Source organism: Salvelinus fontinalis, unplaced genomic scaffold (genome assembly GCF_029448725.1).
Source record: "Salvelinus fontinalis isolate EN_2023a unplaced genomic scaffold, ASM2944872v1 scaffold_0033, whole genome shotgun sequence".
Classification (NCBI taxonomy): Eukaryota; Metazoa; Chordata; class Actinopteri; order Salmoniformes; family Salmonidae; genus Salvelinus; species Salvelinus fontinalis.
In genome coordinates this window covers 57747-76004 of record NW_026600242.1, presented here as the reverse complement: position 1 = coordinate 76004, position 18258 = coordinate 57747, and the positions used below count along the sequence as shown (strand labels likewise).

Sequence of the window (18258 nt, the reverse complement as noted above, 5' to 3'; positions counted from 1 at the left end):
ATCTCTCTCTCTCTCTCTCTCTCACAAATCTTGCTACTGTGATATTTCACCAAACATATATGGGAGTTTGTCTAAATTCTATGCTCACTGAGTCTGGACATAGTCAAAACTTTCCTTAAGTTAGGGTCAGTCACAGTGGTCAGGTATTCTGCCACTGTGTACTCTCTGTTTAGGGCCAAATAGCATTTGAGTTTGCTCTGTTTTTTTGTTAATTCTTTCCAATGTATCAAGTAATTATCTTTTTGTTTTCTCATGATAATTTCTCTGTAGGTGATGGCTTTGTTATCGATGGTTTGGGAATCGCTCCCTTTTAGGTGGTTGTAGAATTTAACGTCTCTTTTCTGGATTTTGATAATTAGTGGATATCGGCCTAATTCTGCTCTGCATGCATTATTTGGTGTTTTACGTTGTACACAAAATATATTTTTGTAGACTTCTGCATGCAGAGTCTCAATTTGGTGTTTGTCCCATTTTGTGAATTCTTAGTTGGTGAGCGGACCCCAGACCTCACAACCATAAAGGGCAATGGGTTCTATAACTGATTCAAGTATTTTTAGCCAGATCCTAATTCTTGCCTTGTCTCTCAGATCGTTCACAGCTTTGTGGAAGTTATCTGTGGCGCTGATGTTTAGGCTGAGGTATGTATCGTTTTTTGTGTGCTCTAGGGCAATAGTGTCTAGATGGAATTTGTATTTATGGTCCTGGCAACTGGACCTTTTTGAGAACACCATTATTTTTTTCTTACTGAGATTAACTATCAGGGCCCAGGTCTGACAGAATCTTTGCAGAAGATCTAGATGCTGCTGTAGGCCCATCTCTCTCTCTCTCTCTCTCGCTCTCAGTCTCCCCGTCTCTCTCTCTCTCAGTCCACCCGTCTCTCTGACAGTGGCTCTGCAGGTCCCAGTGTTTATAATATTGTGGTTCCTCTGGTGACAGTGGCTCTGCAGGTCCCAGTGTTTATAATATTGTGGTTCCTCTGGTGACAGTGGCTCTGCAGGTCCCAGTGTTTATAAAGTGGTTCCTCTGGTGACAGTGGCTCTGCAGGTCCCAGTGTTTATTATATTGTGGTTCCTCTGGTGACAGTGGCTCTGCAGGTCCCAGTGTTTATTATATTGTGGTTCCTCTGGTGACAGTGGCTCTGCAGGTCCCAGTGTTTATATTGTGGTTCCTCTGGTGACAGTGGCTCTGCAGGTCCCAGTGTTTATATTGTGGTTCCTCTAGTGACAGTGGCTCTGCAGGTCCCAGTGTTTATTATATTGTGGTTCCTCTGGTGACAGTGGCTCTGCAGGTCCCAGTGTTTATATTGTGGTTCCTTTGGTGACAGTGGCTCTGCAGGTCCCAGTGTTTATAAAGTGGTTCCTCTGTTGACAGTGGCTCTGCAGGTCCCAGTGTTTATAAAGTGGTTCCTCTGGTGACAGTGGCTCTGCAGGTCCCAGTGTTTATATTGTGGTTCCTCTGGTGACAGTGGCTCTGCAGGTCCCAGTGTTTATAAAGTGGTTCCTCTGGTGACAGTGGCTCTGCAGGTTCCAGTGTTTATTATATTGTGGTTCCTCTGGTGACAGTGGCTCTGCAGGTCCCAGTGTTTATAAAGTGGTTCCTCTGGTGACAGTGGCTCTGCAGGTCCCAGTGTTTATAATATTGTGGTTCCTCTGGTGACAGTGGCTCTGCAGGTCCCAGTGTTTATAAAGTGGTTCCTCTGGTGACAGTGGCTCTGCAGGTCCCAGTGTTTATATTGTGGTTCCTCTGGTGACAGTGGCTCTGCAGGTCCCAGTGTTTATAAAGTGGTTCCTCTGGTGACAGTGGCTCTGCAGGTCCCAGTGTTTATTATATTGTGGTTCCTCTGGTGACAGTGGCTCTGCAGGTCCCAGTGTTTATATTGTGGTTCCTCTGGTGACAGTGGCTCTGCAGGTCCCAGTGTTTATAAAGTGGTTCCTCTGGTGACAGTGGCTCTGCAGGTCCCAGTGTTTATATTGTGGGCTGGGGAGGAGTCTCAGACTACCCAGCCACTGGAGTCTGTTCTACCACACCACCAAAACCACATCACTCGAGACACTGATGGTGTGTGTGCATGTGTGTGTCTGTGTGTGTGTGTGTGTGTGTTAGGGGGGTGGGGTGGGGCAGGACATAGCTGTTGTTACCCACTGGGTTATTTTAAGGAGCCAGAGGGGTTCAGTTAGTGATTTGCTGGGGCTATTTTAAAGACCACAGGCATTATTTCAGGCCAGTTTGAGGCTGAATGGGCAGGATGGCTAGCTCTCACGTTATGCAGGGTATGTGAGGTGGTATGGTGGAAAAGCTGTTTCAATACAGCTATTTCAGGAGTGGGGTTGGTTGGTGAGAATGTCTGCCATATTGGTTAGCGAGTTTGTGGTGTAGCAGGCATGCTGCATTCATGTGCTCTATGAAACAGTGTGTGTGTGTGTGTGTGTGCGTGCGTGCATGCGTCTCTGTGTGTGTGTGTGTGTGTGTTTGTGCGTGTGCGCGTGTGTGTGTGCGTGCGTGTGTGTGTGTGTGCGTGCATGTGTCTCTGTGTGTGTGTGTGTGCGTGCGTCTCTGTGTGTGTGTGTGTGTGTGTGTGTGCGTGTGCGCGTGTGTGTGTGTGTGTGTGTGTGTGTGTGTGTGTGTGTGTGTGTGTGTGTGTGTGTGTGTGTGTGTGTCATGCGTCTCTGTGTGTGTGTATGTGTGTGTGTGTGTGTGTGTGTGTGTGTGTGTGTGTGTGTGTGTGTGTGTGTGTGTGTGTGTGTGTACTCACAGCGATGGCGTATCTGGTGATGTTTCTCTTCTCACACTCCTCCAGAGCGTCCGGTAGCTCCTCCCCATCATGTGACTCTCCGTCCGTCACCACGATCATGACCTTGGTGGCCCCCTCCCTCGCCCCCCGCTCAGGGCTGAATGCCTCCGTGCTGGACAAAGACAGATATAAAGAACTTTATTAGGTAAATATCACAGTGCTGTTGTCAGCATGTTAAAACTGTTAAAGCTGGGGGCGCTGTTGTCACTATTTATGGTAATCGTGTAATTTTTGAAACGGCTTCCTACAAAATTCTTGATCGTACAATATGCATTTTATTATTATTATTGGATAGAAAACAGTCTATAGTTTCTATAGGAGTTGAAATTTTGTGTCTAAGTGGAACAGAACCCATTCTACAGCAATTTCCCTGACATGGAGTCAGATTTCAGAAATTTTGGCCACTGTTCTGGAGTCAGTTTTAAGGCCAATGTTATTCCTATGAGTATACGGACACTGCTTACGTCTTCCCCTGGATGCCTTTACGTGATGACGATTTGAATGGGGTCGATTGCGCAATCACAGGCACTATAAATTAAAAAACCCTGTAGCTAGGAACTCTTTCCCAGCTGCGTCATGCGCATGGAGGACATCGACCTGCACTTGTTCCAAGCATTAGTTTAGGGAGTAATCTTTCTCAGGTCATGTTTCTACTCGTTATAGGAGTTAAAAACATCATAAGGTAGTTAATTTAAAGCGTTTTATAGCAATTTATATCCGTTTAGTGCGATTTTGGGACATTTATTTCTGAGACGCTGTGAATCTCTGGGCACGCTTCCAGTTCATCCCGAACGCAGTTGGCATTTCCACATGGCAAGAGGACAGCTTTCCACCAAAAGACGATTAGACCCAAGAAAGGATCCTTTGCCCAAGATACTGATGGAAGAACAGCTCAAAGTAGGACATTTTTATTATGATAAATCGTGTTTCTGTCGAAAAATGTTAGTGGCTTAGGACGCCATCTTGTTTGACGTAGCTTCGCTTGGCGCAAACTGTATTGAAAAGTAAGGATAATTTAAAAAATGTAATTCCGCGATTGTATTAAGAATTAAATTGTCTATCAATCGCTGTCCACCCTATATTTTTTAGTCACGTTTATGAGTATTTATGTATACGAGTAGATCACTGTCTAATATGGCGCACGGACATTTTCTCACCAGCTGGGCTACATTTCCCATTGTCTAACCATGATTTTGGTGGCTAAATATGCACATTTTCGAACAAACTGTATATGTATGTTGTAATGTGATGTTACAGGGGTGTCATCTGAAGAATTCTGAGAAGGTTAGTGAAAAAAATAATATATTTTGGCGATGTTTACGTTATCGCTCTCTTTGGCTAGAATCAATGCTGGGGTAATGTTTGCACATGTGCTATGCTAATATAACGATTTATTGTGTTTTCGCTGTAAGACACTTAGAAAATCTGAAATATTGTCTGTATTCACAGGATCTGTGTCTTTCGATTAGTGTATGCTGTGTATTTTTACAAAATGTTTGATGATTAGTAGTTAGGTAAACACGTTGCTCATTGTAATTATTCTAGTCCATTTGTGACGGTGGGTGTAATTGTAAACTATGCCATCTACCTGAAATATGCACATTTTTCTAACAAAACCTATCCCATACCATAAATATGTTATCAGACTGTCATCTGATGAGTTTTTTTCTTGGTTAGGGGCTATAAATATCTTAGTTTAGCCGAATTGGGGATAGCTACTGGTGTTGGTGGACAAATAAAAGATGGTGGATTATGCTAATGTGTTTTTAGGTAATAGATTTACATCTTTACATATTGTGTCTTCCCTGTAAAACATTTAAAAAATCGGACATGTTGGCTGGATTCACAAGATCTGTGTCTTTCATTAGCTGTATTGGACTTTAATGTGTGAAAGTTAAATATTTAAAAAAAATATTTTTTTTTAATTTCGCGGCTCTGCCTTTTCAGTGGGGGTGGGGGGGGTGTGCCGCTAGCGGCACCCTAGTCCTAGACAGGTTAAAACAGGACATACTGGTTCAAGACCCAAACTGCTTACATGTACATTCTCTTTCCGTTGCCCTGAACCAAACCACAATAAAACACAAATATTGTTCTAGAGTTGGATCTGAAACATCATCGCCTGAAGTAGAGTATCTCATGACAAGCTGTAGACCACACTATTTTGTGGCTGTTTATTTACCACCACAGACAGATGCTGGCACTAAGACTCACTCAGTCAGCTGTATAAGGAAATAAGCAAACAGGAAACCGCTCACCCAGAGGCAGCGCTCCTAGTGGCCGGGGACTTTAATGCAGGGAAACTTAAATCTGTTTACCTCATTTCTATCAGCATGTTAAATGCGCAACCAGAGGGAAAAAAATTATAGATCACCTTTACTCCACACACAGAGACGTGTACAAAGCTCTCCCTCGCCCTCCATTTGGCAAATCTGACCATAATTCTATCCTCCTGATTCCTGCTTACAAGCTAAAATTAAAGTAGGAAGCACCAGTGACTCAGTCTATAAAAAAAATGGTCAGATGAAGCAGATGCTAAACTACAGGACAGTTTTGCTAGCACAGACTGGAATATGTTCTGGGATTCTTCCGATGGCCTTGAGGAGTACACCACATCAGTCACTGGCTTTATCAATAAGTGCATCGAGGACATCGTCCACACAGTGACTGTACATACCCCAACCAGAAGCCATTGATTACAGGCAACATTCGCACTGAGCTAAAGGTTAGGGCTACCGCTTTCAAGGTGCAGGACTCGGAAGCTAATAAGAAATCCTGCTATACCCTCAGACGAACCATCAAACAAGCAAAGCGCCAATACAGGACTAAGATTGAATCATACTACACCGGCTCCGACGCTTGTCGGATGTGGCAGGGCCTACAAACTATTACAGACTACAAAGGGAAGCACAGCCGCGAGCTGCCCAGTGACACGAGCCTACCAGACGAGCTAAATCACTTCTATGCTCGCTCGAGGCAAGCAACACCGAGGCATGCATGAGAGCATCAGCTGTTCCGGGCGACTGTGTGATCACACTTTCCGTAGCCGACGTGAGTAAGACCTTTAAACAGGTCAACATTCACAAGGCCACTGGGCCAGACGGATTACCAGGAAGTGTGCTCCGGGAATGTGCTGACCAACTTGCAAGTGTCTTCACTGACATTTTCAACCTCTCCCTGTCTGAGTCTGTAATACCATTATGTTTCAAGCAGACCACCATAGTCCCTGTGCCCAAGAGCACTAAGATGACCTGCCTAAATGACTACAGACCCGTAGCACTCACGTCTGTAGCCATGAAGTGCTTTGAAAGGCTGGTCATGGCTCACATTAACACCATTATCCCAGAAACGCTAGACCCACTCCAATTTGCATACCGCTCAAACAGATCCACAGATGATGCAATCTCTATTGCACTCCACACTGCCCTTTCCCACCTGGACAAAAGGAACACCTCCGTAAGAATGCTGTTCATTGACTACAGCTCAGAGTTCAACACCATAGTGCCCACGGAGCTCATCACTAAGCTAAGGACCCAGGGACTAAACATCTCCCTCTGCAACTGGATCCTGGACTTCCTAATGGGCCGCCCCCAGGTGGTGAGGGTAGGTAGCAACACATCTGCCACGCTGATCCTCAACAATGGAGCCCCTCAGCGGTGCATGCTCAGTCCCCTCCTATACTCCGTGTTCACCCACGACTGCATGGCCAGGCACAACTCCAACACCATCATTACGTTTGCAGACGACACAACAGTGGTAGGCCTGATCACCGACAATGACGAGACAGCCTATAGGGAGGAGGTCAGAGACCTGGCCAGGTGGTGCCAGAATAACAACCTGTCTCTCAACGTAATCAAGACAAAGGATATGATTGTGGACTACAGGAAAAGGAGGACCGAGCACGCCCCCATTCTCATCGACGGGGCTGTAAATCAAAATCAAATCAAATTTTATTAGTCACATGCGCCAAATACAACAGGTGTAGAACTTACAGTAAAATGCTTACTTACGAGCCCCAAACCAACAATGCAGTTTCAAAAAGATACGGATAAGAAAGTGGAGCAGGTTGAGAGCTTCAAGTGGGTAGTGTACAGAGGGTAGTGCGTATGGTCCAGTACATCACTGGGGCCAAGCTCCCTGCCATCCAGGACCTATATACCAGGCGGTGTCAAAGGAAGGCCCTAAAAATTGTCACAGACCCCAGCCACCCCAGTCATAGACTGTTCTCTCTACTACCACATGGCAAGCGGTACCAGAGCACCAACTATAGGACCATAAGACTCCTGAACAGGTAATCAAATGGCTACCCAGAATATTTGCATTGTCCCCCCACGCTGCTACTACTCTCTGTTTATTATCTATGCATAGTCACTTTAACTATACATTCACCTACATTTTACCTCAATTAGCCTGACTAACCGGTGCCCCCGAACATTGATTCTGTACCGGTACCACCTGTCCTGTATATAACCAGGCGGTTACTGGTTACTGTTATTTTCACTGTCATTTTACTGTTTTATTTTTATTTTGTATCTCTTTACTTATCTATTGTTTACCTAATACCTATTTTTTACTTAAAAATTGCACTGTTGGTTAGGGCTTGTAAGTAAGCATTTCACTGTAAGGTCTACTACACCTGTTGTATTCGGCGCACATGACAAATAGACGTTGATCTGATTTGACTTATCGTCCACACTACGTAAAGCGCTTCACAGACCTCGACTACTACAGAGAGAGCGGGAGAGAGGAGGAAGAAAGAGAGAGGGGAGAGAAAGGTGGGAGAAGGAGAGGAGAGGGAAGAGAAAGAGAAAAAGAGATGAGAGAACAAGTGAATGAGCAGGAAAGACAGAACAGAGAAAGAGAAAGAGATGTGTCATGCCCTGATCTGTTTCACCTGTCCTTGTGCTTGTCTCCACCCCCTCCAGGTGTCGCCCATCTTCCCCACTTATCCCCTGGGTATTTATACCTGTGTTTTCTGTCTGTCTGTGGCAGTTTGTTTTGTCTGTTTAAACCTACCAGCGTTGTCCCTTGCTCCTGTCTTTGCTATAGTCCCTGTTTTCTAGTTTCCCGGTTTCGACCTTTCCTGCCTGACCTGACCCTGAGCCTGCCTGCCGTCCTGTACCTTTGCCTTTACTCTGGATTACCGACCTCTGCCTGACCTGTGTCACGCCCTGACTGTAGAGAGCTTTTTATGTCTCTATTTTGGTTTGGTCAGGGTGTGATTTGGGTGGGCATTCTATGTTTCTTTTTCTATGATTTGTATTTCTGTGTGTTTGGCCGTGTGTGGTTCTCAATCAGAGGCAGCTGTCTATCGTTGTCTCTGATTGAGAACCATACTTAGGTTGCCTTTTCCCACCTATATTTGTGGGTAGTTGTCTATGTGTAGTTGCCTGTCAGCACTCATTTTTGTATAGCTTCACGGTTCGTTTGTTATTTTGTTTAGTGTTCGTTCTTTGGAATAAAGAAGTATGTACGCATCCCACGCTGCGCCTTGGTCTCCTCTCTTTGACGGCCGTGACAGAACTACCCACCACCAAAGGACCAAGCAGCGTGGAAGAGAGGACTGGACATGGGAGGACATCCTGGACGGCAAGGGATCCTACACATGGGAGGAGATCCTGGCTGGAAGGGATCGCCTCCCATGGGAACAGGTGGAGGCAGCCAGGAAGGCGGAGGCAGCTAGGAAAGGGGTCAAGGATTACACGGGAACACGGCTGGCAAGGAAGCCCGAGAGGCAGCCCCAAAACATTTTGGGGGGGGTACACGGGGAGTGTGGCGGAGTCAGGTTGGAGACCTGAGCCAACTCCTCGTGCTTACCGTGGCGAGCATGTGACTGGTCAGGCCCCGTGCTATGGGGTGATGCGCACTGTGTCTCGGCCGAGCATTCACAGGCCGGTGTGCTCGGGTGCCAGCGTCCCGCATTTGCAGGGTGGAAGTGGGCATCCAGCCAGAATGGGTGGTGCCAGCTCTGCGCTCGAGACCGCCAGTGCGCCTCCACGGCCCAGTGTATCCGGTGCCTCGGCCAAGGAAGAGGCCTCCTGTGTGTCTCCCCAGCCTGGTGAGTCCTGTGCCTGCGCCCAGCCCGGAGCTTCCAGAGGCACCCTTCAGTCGGGAGCTTCCAGAGGCGCCCTTCAGTCGGGAGCTTCCAGAGGCGCCCTTCAGTCCGGTACTGTCACGCCCTGACCTTAGAGAGACTTTTTATTACTCTATTTGGTTAGGTCAGGGTGTGATTTGGGTGGGCATTCTAGTTTTCTATTTCTTTGTTGGCCGGGTATGGTTCCCAATCAGAGGCAGCTGTCTATCGTTGTCTCTGATGTTTTTCCACCCTAGTTTGTGGGAAGTTGTTTTTGCACAGTAACTGAAAGCCCTGCAGAACTTTACGTTTGTTTATATTGTTTTGTTGTTTTGTCGGTGTTTCATTATTAAATTATCATGAACACTTTCCACGCTGCGCTTTGGTCTCACTCATTCAACGATAGACGTGACACATACCTTGAAACATGATAAGATGAAAGAGATGAGAGAACAAGTGAGTGAGCAGGAAAGACAGAACAGAGAAAGAGAGGAGCAAAGGAATGTGGGTACAAAAGGAAGACAGAAAGGTAGAGAAGAAAAAGAGAAAGGGAGAGGGAGGATAGAGGAGAGAAAGAGAGGGAGGGAGAGGGTAGAGAAGAAAAAGAGAAAGGGAGAGAATAGAGGAGAGAAAGAGAGGGAGGGAGAGGGAGGATAGAGGAGAGAAAGAGAAAGGGAGAGGGAGGATAGAGAAGAAAAAGAGAAAGGGAGAGGGAGGATAGAGGAGAGAAAGAGAGGGAGAGGGAGGATAGAGGAGAGAAAGAGAGGGAGAGGGAGGATAGAGGAGAGAAAGAGAGGGAGGGAGAGGATAGAGGAGAGAAAGAGAGGGAGGGGGAGAATAGAGGAGAGAAAGAGAAAGAGAGAGGGAGGATAAAGAAGAAAAAGAGAAAGGGAGAGGGAGGATAGAGGAGAGAAAGAGAAAGGGAGAGGGAGGATAGAGAAGAAAAAGAGAAAGGGAGAGGGAGGATAGAGGAGAGAAAGAGAGGGAGAGGGAGGATAGAGGAGAGAAAGAGAGGGAGGGAGAGAATAGAGGAGAGAAAGAGAGGGAGGGAGAGAATAGAGGAGAGAAAGAGAGGGAGGGAGAGGATAGAGAAGAAAACGAGAAAGGGAGAGGATAGAGGAGAGAAAGAGAGGGAGGGAGAGAATAGAGGAGAGAAAGAGAGGGAGGGAGAGGATAGAGAAGAAAAAGAGAAAGGGAGAGGATAGAGGAGAGAAAGAGAGGGAGGGAGAGAATAGAGGAGAGAAAGAGAGGGAGGGAGAGAATAGAGGAGAGAAAGAGAGGGAGGGAGAGAATGGAGGAGAGAAAGAGAGGGAGGGAGAGGATAGAGGAGAGAAAGAGGGGGAGGGAGAGGATAGAGGAGAGAAAGAGAGGGAGGGAGAGGATAGAGAAAAAAAAGAGAAAGGGAGAGGATAGAGGAGAGAAAGAGAGGGAGGGAGAGAAAGAGAGGGAGAGAATAGAGGAGAGAAAGAGAGGGAGGGAGAGGATAGAGGAGAGAAAGAGAAAGGGAGAGGATAGAGGAGAGAAAGAGAAAGGGAGAGAATAGAGGAGAGAAAGAGAAAGGGAGAGGATAGAGGAGAGAAAGAGAGGGAGGGAGAGAATAGAGGAGAGAAAGAGAAAGGGAGAGGATAGAGGAGAGAAAGAGAAAGGGAGAGGATAGAGGAGAGAAAGAGAGGGAGGGAGAGGATAGAGGAGAGAAAGAGAAAGGGAGAGGATAGAGGAGAGAAAGAGATGGAGGGAGAGGATAGAGGAGAGAAAGAAAGGGAGGGAGAGGATAGAGGAGAGAAAGAGAGGTAAGATTAGGGTAGAGTTAGTATACACAGAGTTTCCCTACATCTAAAATAAACAGCCGCTAGAAGAAGATAATATATCACGTAGAGTGATCCTCAGAGTTAATAACACAGTTGGAAAAACAGAAATTGGGTGTGAGAGGGAGAGTGACAAAGACGTGTGTGTGTGTGTGATCGCTTCCAAGAACTGTTTATCAAACAGATTGGTTACGATACGGATAGTGACACAGACCCTGAAAAATCCCCTAAAATGACAAATAACCATAGGCGTAATCAGGCCAGACTTGACCATATATGAGTTAGACAGACAGGCAGTCCGACAGTCAGTCAGTCAGTCAGTCCGACAGGCAGTCATTCAGACAGACAGTCAGTCAGATACGCAGTCCGACAATCAGTCAGACAGGTAGTCCGATAGTCATTCAGTCAGACAGTCAATCAGACAGTCAGTCAGTCAGTCAGTCAGTCAATCAGACAGTCAGTCAGTCAGTCAGTCTAGTCATTAAATACAGTTGGTAATTTCCTTTTAAAGTACAGCTCTACCACATCGCTGGTGTTACCATGACACTCAATCTAACCTAAACACAAAGGATGTGCAACGACAACACACACACACACACACACACACACACACACACACACACACACACACACACACACACACACACACACACACACACACACACACACACACACACACACACACACACACACACACACACACACACACACACACACACACACACACACTTGTACACATACAAGTACACACATGCACAGACACGTACACACCATACATATAACCACACCCTGTTTGTCTGGTGGTGACCTGTTTTGACCACTGGACACTTTCTGGCCCAAGCTAAATATAAAGTATGTGGTGAACCCGCAAGAAACGGTCTGGTTAAAAACAACCCTTTCCCCTGCACAGCCTGCTAATTATACAGCCAGCCAGAGACAAGAGGAGAGAGGGAGGAGAGGGAGAGAGAAAGGGTAGGGAGGGAGAGGAGAGGGAGGAGTGAGAGGAGAAGAGAGGGAGGGGAGAGAGATGAGAAGAGAGGGAGGAGAGAGAGATGAGAAGAGAGGGAGGAGTGTGTGTGTGTCTGTGTGTGTTCTCTGCTATGGCGTATCCGGTGATGTTTCTCTTCTCACACTCCTCCAGAGTGTGTGTGTGTGCGTGACTGTGTGTGCGTGTGTGTGTTTGTACAGCTGCAGTGGCTGTAGGAGCTAACCAGGCTGTACTACAGTGGCCACACCTGCAGCTCTGCTGACCCAGCAACAGCCAACCCCGTCAGTCTTCCTACCAATGCCAGCTCTGGTATCTTTTCATCTGTATGTGTTTGATTCATACAAGAAGTCCAAAAAACAAAACAGCACAGACAGGCAGACAGGCAGGCAAAGAGACAGACAGGCAGACAATGAGACAGACAGACAGACAAAGAGACAGACATGCAGACAGACAGAGAGACAGGCAGGCAGGCAGGCAGATAGACAGACAGACAGGCAGACAGAGAGACAGACCGTTCTATGACCATTTCGACCCAGCACTCATAAACAAGGCTTTAGTATTGCCAGTGTAACAGTATGGCTTCCGTCCCTCTCCTCGACCCTACCTGGGCTCGAACCAGGAACACATCGACAACAGCCACCCTCGAAGCATCGTTACCCATCGCTCCACAAAAGCCGCGGCCCTTGCAGAGCAAGGGGAACAACTACTCCAAGTATCAGAGTGATTGACGTCGCCGATTGAAACGCTATTAGCGCGCACCCCGCTAACTAGCTAGCCATTTCACATCGGTTACACCAGCATAATCTCGGGAGTTGATAGGCTTGAAGTCATAAACAGCTCAATGCTTGAAGCATTGCGAAGAGCTGCTGGCAAAACTCACGAAAGTGCTGTTTGAATGAATGCGTACGAGCCTGCTGCTGCCTACCATTGCTCAGTCAGACTGCTCTATCAAATATCAAATCATAGACTTAATTATAACATAATAACACACAGAAATACGGTCTTAGGTCATTAATATGGTCGAATCCGGAAACGATCATTTCGAAAACACAACATTTATTCTTTCAGTGAAATACGGAACCGTTCCGTATTTTATCTAACGGGTGGCATCCATAAGTATAAATATTCCTGTTACATTGCACAACCTTCAATGTTGTCATAATTACGTAAAATTCAGGCAAATTAGTTCGCAACGAGCCAGGCGGCCCAAACTGTTGCATATACCCTGACTCTGCGTGCAATGAACGCAAGAGAAGTGACACAATTTCACCTGGTTAATATTGCCTGCTAACATGAGTTTAAGTTTAGCTAAATATGCAGGTTTAAAAATATATACTTCTGTGTATTGATTTTAAGAAAGGCATTGATGTTTATGGTTAGGTACAGTCGTGCAACGATTGTGCTTTTTTCGCAAATGCGCTTTTGTTAAATCATCCCCCGTTTGGCGAAGTTGGCTGTCTTTGTTAGGAAGAAATAGTCTTCACACAGTTCGCAACCAGTCAGGCGGCCCAAACTGCTGCATATACCCTGACTCTGTTGCAAGAGAAGTGACACAATTTCTCTGTCACGTTCCTGACCTGTTTTCTGTTGTTTTGTATGTGTGTGATGGTCAGGGCGTGAGTTTTGGGTGGGCAGTCTATGTTTTCTGTTTCTATGTTGGTTTTGGGTTGCCTGGTATGGCTCTTAATTAGAGGCAGGTGTTTTGCGTTTTCCTCTAATTGAGAGTCATATTAAGGTAGGGTGTTCTCACTGTTTGTTTGTGGGTGATTGTCGTCCGTGTCTGTACCACACGGGACTGTAGCGTTTGTTCGTTCGGTTTGTCATAGTCTGTACCTGTTCCTACGTGCTTCGTGTTTTATGTAAGTACTCATGGTTTAGGTCAGTATACATTCATTTTTTGTTATTTTTGTAATCCTTCCCAGTGTTTGTTTTCGTGTTTCGTCGTTTACCTTAATAAATTCATTATGTATTCACAACCCGCTGCATGTTGGTTGAATCACTACTCCTCCTCTTCGTATGAAGAGGAGGAGGAACATCGTTACATTCCCTAGTTAAAAGAAATTCATGTTAGCAGGCAAAATTAACTAAATATGCAGGTTTAAAAATATAAACTTGTGTATTGATTTTAAGAAAGGCAGTGATGTTTATGGTTAGGTACACGTTGGAGCAACGACAGTCCTTTTTCGCGAATGCGCACCGCATTGATTATATGCAACGCAGGACACGCTAGATAAACTAGTTATATCATCACCCATGTGTAGTTAACTAGTGTTTATGATTGATTGATTGTTTTTTATAAGATAAGTTTAATGCTAGCTAAGAACTTACCTTGGCTTCTTACTGCATTCGCGTAACAGGCAGGCTCCTCGTGGAGTGCAATGTAAGGCAGGTGGTTAGAGCGTTGGACTAGTTTGAACTAGATTGAATCCCCGAGCTGACAAGGTAAAAATCAGTCATTCTGCCCCTGAACAAGGCAGTTAACCCACAGTTCCTAGGCCGTCATTGAATATAAGAATGTGTTCTGAACTGACTTGCCTAGTTAAATAAAGGTGTAAAAATGTTAAATTAAAATTAAAATCGGCCAAATCGGTGTCCAAAAATACGGATTTCTGATTGTTATGAAAACTTGAAATCGGCCCTAATTAATCGGCCATTCCGATTAATCGGTCGACCTCTAGTTATTACCAATGTCCCCTCTAAACTGCGTGCAGTGCGCATGCACAACTCCCCCTGGACTGCTGTGCAGAATAAATATCAGCACAAGCAGAGAAGCATGAGATTGAACTTCAATCAACTTTCTAGAGTTTTCCGTTAGTTAACACTATCAACGTTTCCCTTTACTGTGGAAATTGTGATCGAATCAACGCAATATTAGCCTGTTTCAATACAACATACCAAAACAAAACCAACTTTGCAAGAGATGTTGTTGTATTCAGAATGCAGCGGAGTAGGATTCTATTGCACAGGCCCATACTCTACACAGACCGGTGTGCTATAACCAATCAGAGCTGCAGTAGGCCTATATGCAAATAGACCATTGCCATATATGGGTCTGTGACTTTCACTTTGAACTGGACTGTTTACAGCATAAGCAGTTGTCAGTAGATAACATTTGTTGTTTTGAGATCAAAGTGAGAGCTGCATGTAGCCACTTGTGCACATTTGTTCATATCCTTCGCTAGTTAGGGAGTTATTAGCCCAGTTATATAGAATCTGTAGTCAGCAATAGGGGAGTGGTTGCTTCCTACAAGAGCACAAAACGTGTGCATTTCTAGACATCTTTGAAAATCTGTGTTGTATTTTTAAATAGGTTGAATAAGCTAAGTAGCCAGTAGGCAGAGGGGAGCATAATTTGTCTGATTCTCTGTAATAATGGTATGGGAATAATGATGCATTTTATTTTGTAAAGTGGTTTCTTGCATCAAACAACACAACAACATTTTCAGTCACCTCATCTGAAGGACAAGTGGATAAACAGGCTAATGTCAAGCTCTGCATGTTTTTTCAAAAGTCTCATAGAATGTAGGCCTACCTTGAGCACAACACATTGGCTGCTACTGTATCCTGAATGATAGAACAGCTATTTCCATGTTAAAATGTTATGGGATGCATTTTCTCCATTGTTGATGGTATGCCACTCTAGTAGGCCTACATTAAGATCAAATAGCCACAGTAGCCTACTTGACCACTGTTAAAACAAACTTAAAACGGGTACAGCCTCAGTGTTCACAGTAAACGCATGCCAGAAGTTGCACAGAATTTTCCCGTTCAACTTTCCGCTCAGTTGACCTGAAATTTGCTCAGTGTTGAAAAACATTGGAGGGAACATTGGTTAATAGTATTAGTAAAAGAAAGCTGTCTGTTTTACGTAGCGGTGCTGTGGATGAAAGGTAATGACAGTCTACAAGGGTGGTGCCTGTATTTCCAGTCACCGCTTTTAAACGGCTTTTAAACTGCTTTTAAACTTTCCATTGACTTCTCTTTAAACTGCCCTTCTCACATCCTGACCATTTACCTTTAAATGTGCTGGAAAACAGGAACTCTCCAATTACCTGCCTTGCTTATGTGTGTGTGTGTGTGTGTGTGTGTGTGTGTGTGTGAGAATGAAAGCCGTGGCGTGTAGAGTACGGGTGTGTGTGAGTGAGAATGAAAGCCGTGGCGTGTAGAGTACGGGTGTGGTACACTATATGTATGTGAGTTTAATAAAGGAGGAATGTAATTTTCAAAGGATAACTTTTATGGTGTGAGATATCAGGTGTCCATATTAGACAGCTGTTTGTTATGCTTTGACCTCTGACCCCTCGATACCCCTCAGCCTCAGCTGGATTCCATGTTCCACAGAGAAGAAAAGAATAAGGAAATATTTGACATTGTTAAAGGGCAGAGTGAGTTATGATTGAGACATTGACCAGCCAATGAGAATGGCTTATGAATGATTGACAGACGTACCAGCCCATGTGGATGGCGTATGCTGTGCGTGTCTCCCGCCCCTCCTGTCGGCTGATGTTCTTAGCTGCTTCAACCACCTCCTGTGTTGTCTGGTAGTCTCTCAGTGACCACTCATGGACCGCAACCTCACCGTACTGCAAAACCCCCACCTGAACACAACCATACACGGTCATGGTAGAAACAAAACCACACACACAATGGTGTCTGGCTGTCTTTCCAATGTAGTTGAGCAAACAGTGGGATATCCACAGATAGAGCATGAACCCACATTCCCCCTGTCCTCTACTTCTCCCCATCTCCCTCTCCAATCCTCAACCAAAACCTCTACCCCACTGCTACTTCTTCTCCCCTCATGTTTCCTCTCCCCTCTCCCCTCATGTTTCCTCTCCCCTCATGTTTCCTCTCCCCTCATGTTTCCTCTCCCCTCATGTTCCCTCTCCCCTCATGTTCCCTCTCCCCTCATGTTTCCTCTCCCCTCTCCCCTCATGTTTCCTCTCCCCTCTCCCCTCATGTTTCCTCTCCCCTCATGTTTCCTCTTCCCTCATGTTTCCTCTCCCCTCTCCCCTCATGTTTCCTCTCCCCTCATGTTTCCTCTCCCCTCTCCCCTCATGTTTCCTCTCCCCTCATGTTGCCTCTCCCTTCATGTTTCCTCCCTCCTCATGTTGCCTCTCCCCTCATGTTGCCTCTCCCTTCATGTTTCCTCCCTCCTCATGTTGCCTCTCCCCTCATGTTGCCTCTCTCCTCATGTTGCCTCTCTCCTCATGTTGCCTCTCCCCTCATGTTCCCTCTCCCCTCATGTTCCCTCTCCCCTCATGTTTCCTCTCCCCTCATGTTTCCTCTCCCCTCATGTTTCTTCACCCCTCATGTTCCTCTCCCCTCATGTTTCCTCTCCCCTCATGTTTAGGCCAGCTCTAGTGCCATTGCATAAGTCCATCCATTAATTCTCATCAGATTACCACACTGTGTTGTGTTTCAGTGTATAGGACTGGCTTGTCAAGTTGACTGAGACTCAACCAGCAGAATCCAGAGGATTTCATCACATAAATGTACAGACGCAAACACAAGCACATACACACACACACACACACACACGCACACAGCCTTACCTGCATCTGTTCTGGGCTGATATGGAACTTGCTGAGGATGTTACTGAGGAAGTTCTGGACTTCATACCAGGGATAGATACTATTGGAGCCATCCAGAACGATCACTATGTCCATGTATGTTGCACATCCTGGACAGAGAACACACATTATTGGATCCATAAGGGAACGCTGAGAGTACTAAGGACCCACATAACCCCGTGTGTGTGTGTGTGTGTGTGTGTGCGCAGTTACTCTGTGCTGTAGGGGCGATGGTCTCTCTAGGTTCCAGGTCATCGCTGACAGAAGCACAGATCCCTGTACTGAAGACTGACGTACCACACTCCTGAGACCACAGGGGCGCACACGCCTGGAACACACACACACACACACACACACACACACACACACACACACACACACACACACACACACACACACACACACACACACACACACACACACACACACACACACACACACACACACACACACACGTGATTATTATTACTGCCTTAAGTGAACCTGTAAAGGTAACATAACGTACACAACTGTCATATCATCCTAGCTTGCACTGATTTATTGGTGAGCGTGAGAGGCACAAGGCAAGGACAGAGTTGACTTCCCCACTGGGCTGTTGGTCAGGTCTGCTACTGAACACACCAATAAACACCAGCAGGCTGAGTGGAGGAGAGGCAGACCCAGATAGAGAAAGAGGGTTGGAGACAGAGAGAGAGAGAGAGAGAGAGAGAGAGAAGGGGGGGGGTTACCGTACGACAGACCACGTATTCACCCTGCACACCCTAATTGTCAAACAAACAAAGGCAAAGTCTTCTCATGCTTTGTTGATTTCAAAAAAGCTTTTGACTCAATTAGGCATGAGGGTCTGCTATACAAATTGATGAAATGCTGTTTTGGGGGAAAAACATACAACATTATAAAATCTATCTACACAAACAATAAGCGTGCTGTTAAAATTGGCGAAAACACACATTTCTTTCCACAGGGCCGTGGGGTGAGACAGGGATGCAGCTTGAGCCCCAGCGTCTTCAACATACACTACCGTTCAAAAA

General features: G+C 45.8%; 1 protein-coding gene across 1 annotated transcript in view; it reads right to left on the bottom strand.

Annotated features, from left to right (window-relative positions):
- Nucleotides 1-18258, bottom strand: part of LOC129842341 (integrin alpha-10-like) — a 54660-nt gene that overhangs the window by 17682 nt on the left and 18720 nt on the right. The window contains exons 5-8 of the mRNA XM_055910861.1: nt 17441-17555; nt 17210-17337; nt 16104-16252; nt 2749-2903 (exon numbers count right to left, since the gene is read on the bottom strand). Coding sequence (XP_055766836.1) covers nt 2749-2903; nt 16104-16252; nt 17210-17337; nt 17441-17555 — 547 coding nt within the window. The remainder of the gene's footprint in view (nt 1-2748; nt 2904-16103; nt 16253-17209; nt 17338-17440; nt 17556-18258) is intronic.